Source organism: Mycteria americana, chromosome 7 (genome assembly GCF_035582795.1).
Source record: "Mycteria americana isolate JAX WOST 10 ecotype Jacksonville Zoo and Gardens chromosome 7, USCA_MyAme_1.0, whole genome shotgun sequence".
Taxonomy (NCBI): Eukaryota; Metazoa; Chordata; class Aves; order Ciconiiformes; family Ciconiidae; genus Mycteria; species Mycteria americana.
The window spans coordinates 45,482,865-45,493,968 of record NC_134371.1 but is presented as its reverse complement, the minus strand read 5'-3'; the positions used below and the strand labels follow the sequence as shown (position 1 = coordinate 45,493,968).

Genomic DNA, 11,104 nt, shown 5'->3' with positions numbered 1-11,104 from the left:
CTATAAAAGGAAGGTTTTAGGAAATGACAAATAGTAACAGATTGAGAGACCAATGTTAAAATCAGGGAAAGAAATTTCTGATAAAAGAACTGCCATGCAGGTTTCTGTTGCCCTAAAGCAGAATGAACTTCTGATAAGAGTGTCAACTTTCGGTGGTACCACCCAAATTGGAACAGATCCTGACAAACTTGCTAAAGATTAGAACTGTCCATAGACTGATTTATTCAAGATAGCAAGGACAATTCTGTTAAGACCTGCCAAATTTAAAAGCTGAGCAATCCATTTACGCCCTGCACAAAGTGACAAATAGAACTGTAATTAAGCACGCAGCAGTTCTGTTCTTCAGTCTCCAAAAAGCAGGATTCCAGCTCAGCCGTAGGTTTTTAACTTCTAGTTGACATCTACCAAGAACATGTCCTACTTTTCAATGAGACTTGGAAAATGACAGGTGTGCTTGTATGCTCTCTTTTCTCTCTACACATGGACAGTTTTTCTGTCTAGAAACCTTCAACCTTTTCAAGGCATAGATGGCTTTATTCTGTGTTTATATGCTACTTAGCGTAATGTGGTTACAGTTCCTCTGGGTGTTCATACGTGCTATTGGAACACAAACGAAAAATACAAATGTGCCTTCTATGCTTCTTAATGGAGGACTTTTTTTTTTTTTAATCCCAACAGATATAATAAACAGTTCTGGATAAAATTACTCGCTTGATCACAACACTGCTTAATTCCCAGAAGCCACAGAACATCTCACCAGCCTGAGCAACTGGAGGGTTGAGACAGCCGCTCACAGAACCATACTGCAGGTAACACCATGGCCCACTGAAGAAACAGAAGCTCTCATTTTTTCCAATTAATGAGTGAAAGAAACTGAACTACCAATTATGTAAGACCACATTATTTTTAACATTTCAAACCACCTGAGGATCTTTACCTGTTTATTCTGATCTCAGACAGACCCCAAACTATCCTGTACAGGTAATTGTTGACACTGTTGTGTGGAAAAATACCCTTCATTATCAGGTGTGGGTGCCAAGACCTCGTAACCCATTGCAAGCAATAAGTAAAATCTTTGTTGGGCTGATTCTATTAGCATAATTTATTGATGTTAAAGGGGAGCCCCCCCCCCCCCAAGATAAAACAAAACAAGACAAAAAAAACTCCCAGAAGTCTACAAGAAGAATTAAGATAAGAATGACCACAGCACTTTATAGCTCTAACAGTTAAATATTTAAATGAGCTGATATCAAGCTCAAGAAAAGCAAAAACTTGGCATACCAATTTAAGATCTGGAATCTTTAATAATTTATTTCTGAATTTTTTGTAGGATTACAGTATATCCAAACCTAAGGAGCTAACTAGTTTGTCTACCTGTTACTATATGAGATTCACAGATTTCAGAAGAGACTGAGAAGCAATTAAAAACATTATTTGTGCATTTCTAGCTTAAAAAGAAAGCATTCCAGTGTGTTGGAAGGCTTGAATCTATATTTTTTTAGTCTTAATATCATAGCAAACAATATTGTTTGGACTGACAGTTTTGGCAAGACTTTTCACTCATGAAAGTACCTGAATAACAAGCAGTGTGTGATTTTACTCACTCTTCTGGGAGCAGCCTGAGAAATGAATTTTAATTTTTTTTCCTTGATCTTAACCAACAGCTGATGATTCTCTGCTTCTTACTACGGTATTTACCCATTCCAGCCTCTTGCCTGGGAGGGAAATCCCTAAAATCCTGGGAACTTGAAATAGAGATAGGAGGAAATAAAAGTGTACACTTTACAGCTCCTCTGTTTTTTTAATGTATGTATAAAGCAGGCCCTGATCAGATTCATAAATAAAAATGCTTACATTACTTAGGTATTTTTATGCTATTTACATTTGTATTGTTAGCATTAACATTAAAAGCTGTCACTGACAGCTTTCAGTACTATCAAACACTTAATGATTCTTTAAAAGCTTTGTACTAACCGACTTTGTTTACAATGATTTTTTGCAGAACATTCAGTTACAAAATACCTGTGATGCTGCTTATATTGCTGTATGTTGAATAATTTGATTAATCAGCTGCCAGTTGCCTATGTTCAATGCAATTATGATGTGCTCATCTTACTTCCTATAACTTCAATATTTACTTTTATCTCAGACAAAATTAATTTTATTTCAGTGTAACTTTAGAGGAAGTTACCGATCTTTTTTTTTTTTTTTCCCTCACAGTCTAAATGCAGATTTCAGATTATATTGTGAAAGGACTTAGAATGGTCCACTAACACGGTATTTAAAAAGACAACTGGGATTTTATTATACAAGTAATTTTGCATGTGAGTAATTCACTTATCTGAGTTGCCAAGCCTCTGGATTCTGGTTGTTCTGTTTAAAAATAAGCAGCATGATATAATTGTGGTATATTTCATATGAAGGCACACTCAAAAATGTAGCTGTCTGTTCTTTGAATCTGTTTTTACTTATTGCTGAGCTCATGAAGTAATCTGTCAATAACTGAAAGGAAGTATTGGATTTGGGCTTTTTTTAAAAACTAAACAGAAGAAATGAAACAAAACCACTATCTCTCCCAAGGATTTTACACTGGCATTGGGTAATCCATGGAAATATTACATATGAATCCTATCTCTTATTACTCCCTGCATAATAACATAGTGATTTTGCTAATGAGCAAATCCAGAATTAATCCACCTGTCATCAAGTGATTTGCATCTTGGGTTAAAAAGTTGTAATTTGTTACTCAAATGTAGTTTCTTTTCACAAAATATTTTCTGTCTCAAAGTGAAGGTTTTTTCCTTGATATATTCAGGTGGCCAGTTTAAATATTAATATTACAAAATAGGGTCATTTTACAAGTAAATTTAAAAATGGGTTATAAGCACGTGGTGAATCTGAGTCACAGAAGCATTTTCTTAGGAAACTTTATCTTTTACATTTTATTTCCATTTGCTACTCTGTTCTTCTTCCTAGTAATTTGCCTGTATTTTTCAGGATTCTGCCTGCAGATTGCAAGAATCAGTAATATGTTGCACCGTTAACTTAGATCCTGGAAACACATTCTTCAATAAGGTGAAAACGTTTGGAGAAACTCACTGAAGTGAGTGTTGTGTTTGGTTTTAGCTTGTTTTGTCTAATAATAGACCAATTTGAGGCAAGCTGTTAAACGAACTTTGATAAATCATGTATACTATTTGCTTACTTGCATTATTTCTTTTTTCTGTCCTCATACATCTCTTACTTTCTTCCTTATTTATATTTCTAAAATAATTAAGTGGAGTGTATACATTTGTCAATATATATGCAGGATTATATTTTTAGTGTAGAATTTAGCAATATATGTTTTCTTAATTTCAGTTTTAAAAAAAAAATCAGAAGTAGAGATGTTTGCCCTTTCTCAGTTTGCTTTAGCATCTTTGCGTTTTCACTTTTTTAAAATTTATTTTGCAGTTTTGTTCAGAAGAGCATTCAAATATAAAATTAATTTTTCTAATTAATGTTTTATATCCTTTGGTGCCAGGTTTTTCATTGCCAAACAGTTGAATACCACAAACACTGTAGGGATGTGCTCCCACGTTATCAAATAAATGCTCAAGGTACAGCTTATAATGTTGAAAAATAGAAAAATAAATTGACCTTGATGAAGTGTGTCTTCTTTTGTCTGTTCCCAGGAAAGTTTATTTCAGGTATTTCTACTGCTGAAATGATTAGAGTTAACAGCTTTTTCCCTCCATTTTATTTTACAGGGTCTCTTCATCTTCCTGATATATGGGGTGTACAACACAGAGGTAAGTCTGCTTGGAGTATCTCAAGGCTGACAGAGTGAATGAGAGAAATGACAGGTTTCTTATCTTGATAACTGAGGGACAAAGTTGGCTTTCCATATGAGTGTCCTACTGCCCTTCATGCTTGGACTAGCTTATATGCATCCCAGCTTACCATTAAACACAGACACCCTGAATAAAGGGACAGACTCATTTCTCATAGGCATTGACTAATATTTTACTGCTGCTTTAAGTTTTTTGAATTCCTGGCCTTTCTTTTAACACTTAGCTAAACCTGGCAGTCCTAAACTTTCATTATTTAATTTACATTTTAAGATGAACTGTTAGTTTACATGTTATTTAAATGAAATTATTTAAATTATAAAAGGAACAAGTTTTACTTACTCGACTTCAAAATTTTTTTGGGCATAGAAATTGCATCAAATTCAGTTTTTTAGATCAATTAGATATTTTTAAGATTTTAAAATCTGACCCAAGCCTTTGTACCAGTTAGGCCTTTGGAAAGTACTTGACCTTTACAGGTTGAACTGTCATAATGGGAAATATTTTTGACAGATAAAAGCATAAAAATAATAAGGAACTTAGCCACCTTGTTCCATTACTTCCATTATGTTAATGATAAAAATTAAGTGTTACTATGTTCAATTCCAAGTTCTTGAGCTAAGATACCTCTGCAGTTCACATTTTAATAGAATTTGGAGTTCAGTAGTAAAACCCTATAGAAATATAAAAGGCTTTCAAGTCAATAGGTAGAAATGAAGCAGAATTCTACTCGGATTTTATTAGCATCCAAGTGGGCATAGCCTAATAGAAAAATAGTGAAAAAGGTCTCCTGACTGCTTTCACCAAAAAAAGCTATTTCAAAATAACGGAACGTTTATCTTGTTTCTGTTATAAGGATGAACTATTTCTGTACGTGCAACTAAAACAACAAGCATTATTAGTAGTGTGGGTTTTGTTATAACAGTGGGCCAAAGAATCCCATACTTGGGGTCCACTGCTTGAAGCGGAGGATGACAAGCTGATGGTTAGGCGTACCAGCTAGCCGGTGGCTAGATGTGCAGCTGATGTGCCAATGCTGTATTCTCAGCTGGCAAGAGGTTGAGTCACGTGGATGTACTTCCCAGTCTGTAGCCGGCGAGGATTTCCAAGGGAATGTGCGCCAGTGGTGTGGAAGCGGTGTGCGTACAATACGCCCAATTGATAGTTCAGATTAAAATATTCTTTCTCATTGGTAGTACCTCACTCCTGGGAGTAGCTTCATTAACTCAGTGGCGTTACGTGCAACTCATGTAATTGTTTTGAGGTAAAAGTAGGAACAGACACGCCACGATCTGACCTTGTCAAAAATGTTAAATTTCAGCATCTCTGGAGCGGCACCTTTTAATAGGAGTAACACTTATGCCAAGCATACAGGCGCCGCACGCCCTAGGTGTTTTGCGTACACGGCGGTTGGGCAATCGCGTCAGCGTACGTGAAGCTGCACCTGCGGCTTTAATTACAGGCTGAGCCTCTCCTGCCGAGGCCGAGGTCCCGTTAGCTGCCGGGCGCCCGCCCGGCGCGGCTGGCAGCGCTGCAGGCGCCGGCACCGCGCGTTACCCCCCGGTTAGCACCACTCGTGGAAACTGCCACGCTCTTTGATGGCAGGAAGGATGTCGCTCGCTCTATTCTTAGCAACGCGGCGGCAAGTCTGAGGCGCGTGTTCGGCACGGTCTCTCCTCCCGCCGGAGACGGCGCTCGGCGCTGCCCGGGGCTCCCGCCCTGGCCGCGCGGCGGGGCCGGCAGCCCGCGGGCGCGGGGCCGAGCCTCCGGGAGGCGCCGGCCAGCGCCCCGGGGCGAAGGCGGCAGCGGGCGCTCCGGGGACGGGCGGCCAGGCCCCCCGCCGCGGCGCCCACCAAGATGGCACCGCCGCCCCCCCGCCCCACGCGAGCGCGGCGGGCGGGCGGGCGGGGGCCCGTCGCGCCTGCGCGCTGCCCGCCTGCTGGCTGCCCGGCCGGCCGGGCCGTACCCAGCGTGCCGCGCGCCGCGCATGTGCAGTGCGGGGCGCAGGGGCTGCTAATTCCATTGTGGAGCGGACGCGGCGTTATTTTTAACTGGAGGCGGCGGCGGCGGGAGCCGTAAGTGCAGCCCGGGCCGGGGGCCGCCCGTCGGCGCGGGTGGGGGTGGCGGCGGCGGCGATGCGCCCGGGCGGCGGCTGCCGGGCCGCCGCGGGAGCCAGCCGCTGAGCGGGCGCCCGCCAGCGAGGCAGCGAGCGGTGTCCGGCGGGCGGGCGGGCGGCGGGTCCCGCAGCCCCTCTGGGCCGCGCCTCCTCTCCGGCCCGCCTTCCCGGGGGATGAAACTCGGCAGCGGCTTCCTCGGCGGCGGCGGCGGCAGCAAGAGGGCGGCGGCCATGGAGCCCACCTTCCCCCCCGGCATGGTTATGTTCAACCACCGCCTGCCCCCGGTCACCAGCTTCACCCGGGCGGCCGCGCCCCCCCCGGCGGCCCAGCACCCCCCGCAGTGCGTGTTACCTCCGGCCTCCGCCGCCGCTTCCTCCACGGCGGCGGCCGAGCCCCCGGCGCCTCCTCCCCCTCAGGACATGACTTTCAAGAAGGAGCCGGCGGGGGCTTTCCCCTCCGCTCCCTCCTCCTCGCAGAGGAGCCCCTGGGGCTTTCTGCAGTCCCTAGTGAGCATCAAGCAAGAGAAGCCCAGCGAGCAGGAGGAGGAGGAGCAGCAGCAGCCGCAGCCCCATCACCACTACGGGGGGCTCTTCGGGGGAGCGGGGGAGGAGAGGCCCCCCGGCCTGGGCGGCAGCAGCGGGGAAGGAACCGGCCAGAGCGTGATTCAGGACCTCAGCCTTCTTCACCACCTGCACCAGCATCCCCACCGAGACCTGTTACTGAGTGGCAGAGGCGAGGGCGCCCCTGGGAGCTCGGGTGAGCCAAAGCACGATGCCCAGGTCAAGAAGGCAAAGAGGCCAAAGCCAGAAACTCAGGGAATCAAAGCCAAGCGGAAGCCAAGCGCTTCATCCAAACCCCCCCTGGTGGGAGATGCGGAAGGTGCCATTGCGTCCCCCAGTCAGAAACCTCACGTCTGCGAACACTGCAGCGCTGCCTTCAGGAGCTCCTATCACTTGCGCAGACATGTGCTCATTCACACGGGGGAGAGGCCTTTCCAGTGCAGCCAGTGCAGCATGGGTTTCATCCAGAAGTACTTACTGCAGAGACACGAGAAGATCCACAGTAGGGAGAAGCCTTTTGGGTGCGACCAGTGTAGTATGAAGTTCATCCAGAAGTACCACATGGAGAGACACAAGAGGACGCATAGCGGAGAAAAGCCATACAAATGTGACACTTGTCAGCAGTATTTTTCGAGGACTGATAGACTGTTGAAGCACAGAAGAACATGTGGTGAAGCCATAGGTAAAGCAGGTGCTGGAATGGAGCCCGGATCTTCAAATAACATGGGTAGCTTGGCTGCATTGTCTCAGGGAAATACAAGTTCCTCAAGGAGAAAAAGTAAAACAAAAAGTATATCCACTGAAAACAAAGGAAATAAGTGTAGCAGCAAAGTAACTGAATCTCAAGTTGCAAGTAATGTGGCCATGCCAAATTATGCAGTTGATATTCCTATTGTGTCTTCCAGTGGTGGTCTAGTTGGCACGGGCGTAGAAGAACTTCAGAAAAAGGTGCCAAAATTGGTCTTGAAAAAAGGAAGCAGAAAACAGGCAGACAAAAATTACCTTAATTTTGTATCACCACTGCCAGATATTTTGGGGCAAAAACCACTGTCTGGGAAACAGAGTGGCTCTCTAGGCCTAGTAGCCAATACCGGCGTAGAAACTATTGGCCTTCTCCAAAGTACAGGTGGTAAACCAGGTCAAATAAGTAGCAATTATGATGATGCCATGCAGTTTTCAAAGAAAAGAAGATACTTACAAACTGCAAGCAGTAACAGTGCCTTTTCAATTAATGTCGGACACATGACTTCCCAGCAGTCCGTCATCCAGTCTGCAGGTGTTAGTGTTATGGATAACGAAGCTCCATTATCTCTTATTGATTCAGCATCTTTAAATAGTGAAATAAAGTCTTGCCACGACAAGTCTGGTATTCCTGATGAAGTCTTACAGAGCCTTTTGGACCAGTACTCTCACAAATCAGAAGGCCAGAAGGAAGATCCTTTCAGTATAACTGAACAGCGTGTGGACTTGCACACCTCAGGAGAACATTCAGAGATGGTTCAGGAAGAGAACTTGAGCCCTAACTCTCAAACAGTTTCAAATGATAAGGCAAGCATGTTGCAAGAATACTCCAAATACCTCCAACAAGCCTTTGAAAGAACAACCAATAGCACTGGTTTTGCTTTTGGACCCAGTTTCCAATTTGTTAGCTTGTCTTCAACTCTCCATAACCACACTCTGTTTCAAGACAAACAGATATACACTACATCTCCACTTGAGTGTGGCTTCAGCCAATCCGTTACCTCAGTATTGCCAACTGCGTTGCCAAAACCTCCGTTTGGGATGTTGCTTGGATCTCAACCAGGCTTTTATTTGTCTGCTTTGGAGGCTACGCATCAACAGTTGACTCCTTCTCAAGAGCTGGATGATCTCATTGATCCGCAGAAAAACTTAGAGACTTCATCTAACTACCAGTCGACATCTCAGAAACTGACTGGCCAGAAGGAACAGAAAAACTTAGAATCCTCAACGAGCTTTCAGATCCCGTCTCAGGAGTTAACTAGCCAGATAGATCCTCAGAAGGACATAGAGCCTAGAGCAACCTACCAGATCGAGAACTTTGCACAAGCGTTTGGTTCTCAGTTTAAGTCGGGCAGCAGGGTGCCAATGACTTTTATCACTAACTCTAATGGAGAAGTGGACCATAGAGTAAGGACTTCAGTGTCAGATTTCTCAGGGTATACAAATATGATGTCTGATGTAAGTGAGCCATGTAGTACACGAGTAAAAACCCCAACCAGCCAGAGTTACAGGTAAGGTCCCGACTGTGACCAGGCTGTGGGGTCTTCTTAATGTAATTTTGTTTTACTTTGACAACACTGCCATTGGAATGTTTCTACACGGTCCTATTAAGAATAATGTAACATGCCCTTTCAATGCAACTTTTCATATTTAGTTTATTTTGTTAGCGTGATTTTTTTAGATCTGTTTATTATGGTTTTTAATCAAAAATCAATAGATTAAAATAGTGTTTTTTGTTCAAGTGACAATGTTTAGCAATCAAATTTACATTATATAGATTGTCAGGGAATAGCCCAAAAGTTTAAAATGCAAAAAATTAACTTTGTTCCTAGGACTAAGGTTTATTCTAATTGCTTTACTCTCAGGAAAGTGTAACGAAGCATGGGAATTCTATGCACCACTAGTGTATTGGAACTTCCAATTTACAGATAGTGACAAAAATATCTCAGCTTTTTGAGGAAGGGATCTATGACATTTCAGATTGCTGTCTCTTATGTCTGGGCTGATCTGAAAGAATTTTGCTACCTAAATCTTGTTGTTTTTAAAGTACTCCTGTTCTTCCGGGTGATGCTCATTCCAGGCAGGTGGAGCAAATATTCTTGGGTCTGTACAAAGAGCCCAGAATGGTAGCTTTAATATAAACAATAATGTCCCCAGAACTCCTGTGTAAGACTGTAATTCCGTAAAGAGATTCTGTTGACACAAACCGTGAGAACAAAACGTGTGCATCTGGTTCATGTCATTAGAACCCCAACTTGAAACTACAGTCATAATCCAGATATGCTGTTGGGATACGTTATTTATTATACATGGTTCAAAAAAGGCAGTCTCTTGCTCTTCCCCTTTTCCATGTTCTTTTAGTGTATAAGGTGCCCTCTCTTTTGTTGTGCTCCCGATTCCTCCGTACTTGGTCTTGGTTTTTTTCCCCCTTTAATTTACACCTTTTGTTCCCCTTCTTCCCTACTCACTATCTCACCCCAACGTAATAGCTAGCATTTAAAAAGATTTACATTCCAGAAAGTGCATATCTTATTATGTACTTTCTGATGTCTTATGACATCAGATTATGAACAATGAACACCCACATGTTTTAGAATTATGTCAAGGTTTCCATGTACGATAAGAAATAATATACTCCCAATTGTACATACTAAGGCCCCTATCCTGCATCAGGATCAGCTAACATGGACCCCTGTGCCCAGCAGTGTACCAGTGGTGTCACTGGAGCTCTTTACGGATATAGGGGTTTGCAGCAGTTCATCATTGCAGGCTTTTAGGGCCTAAGGCTGCAATTCCATCAAAGGTTTCTGGTGATGACGTCAACTACGAAAGTAGAACTTGAGTGGCTTGTTAATATCAACAGAACTTTTCTTTGGAATTATTGCCTTACTTTATGTATATTTTGTGGTACATTATTTATTATATGTGAATCCTGATTAATGCCTGTGGAGCCACGGAAACCTGCTAGAAATACTGGTGGCCATTCAAAGCTGCTGAAAGGCAGTGGCACTGCTCTAAACCACTTTTTGCAAATGTATTTTTTGATTAGTTTTTTTAATGTAATTTTGGTGATGTTTATGCTGATGGTTTTTTTATGTACTCTTGGTGATGTTTCAGTCTTATGTACTTTTCTGGTGTCAGGAAAGTACCAGTGGTTGTTTGCAGTCTTATTGTGTAATCAGCCTATTACAGGCTTCCATGTATAATAAAGTTATTAACATTGTGCAAGTGTAAAACACTTCTGTTATGAAAGTGGTGTATTATTAAACAAATTGTTACAAAAATCCTGGGTAATTTCTCCCGTTGTCCCTCACCACTAAAAATTGAAACCTGAGCCCACTTGTAATCTCTTTTACTAGGTGAATTATCTTTTTTTTTTTTCCCCCTTACTAATCTTACTAGTTACTAGAATCCATGTAACTCCATTAACTTTTTCTTTATACTTGATTATGTATTTCACCCTATTTCAGTTTAAATAAGCAAACAACAACTGTTCTCTAAACACAGAACCTGGCCTGCTATCAGGGATGGAATAGTCCATAACCACTGTGTTGGCTTTTTCAGTACCTTTTCTTTTGTTTTACAGAGGTTATAATTTACATTCTTTATATTGTGTGTAGTAGAAGTTGCATATGTATTGTTCTGGCTGTTTGCTTTAACTTAATACTAATAAAACCCATTATTCACAAAATCATAAAGATATCACTTCTATTATCCAGTCACACTTTTGAGAACCTATTAAGGAAATGTTATGAGATTAACTTTTGAGAAGGAATAATATATACCTTACTGGCATGTTTTGAGCTTGTTTTCTTCCTTCAGTTTCATTTTGGGTCAGATAGTCTGAGTGCACTAT

The 11,104-nt window shown here is 42.5% G+C and overlaps 1 protein-coding gene across 1 annotated transcript; it reads left to right on the top strand.

Annotated features, from left to right (window-relative positions):
- The first annotated feature begins 5,805 nt into the window (after positions 1–5,805).
- Positions 5,806–10,486, top strand: ZNF281 (zinc finger protein 281). Its single transcript, XM_075508178.1, has one exon. It carries the CDS (start codon positions 6,121–6,123, stop codon positions 8,761–8,763), a length of 2,643 nt encoding a protein of 880 aa, XP_075364293.1. The 5' UTR covers positions 5,806–6,120; the 3' UTR covers positions 8,764–10,486.
- The last annotated feature ends 618 nt before the right edge of the window (positions 10,487–11,104 follow it).

Coding starts and splice junctions, on each gene's coding strand:
- ZNF281 (XM_075508178.1), top strand. CDS start 6,121: ATGAAACTCGGCAGCGGCTTCCTCGGCGGCGGCGGCGGCAGCAAGAGG.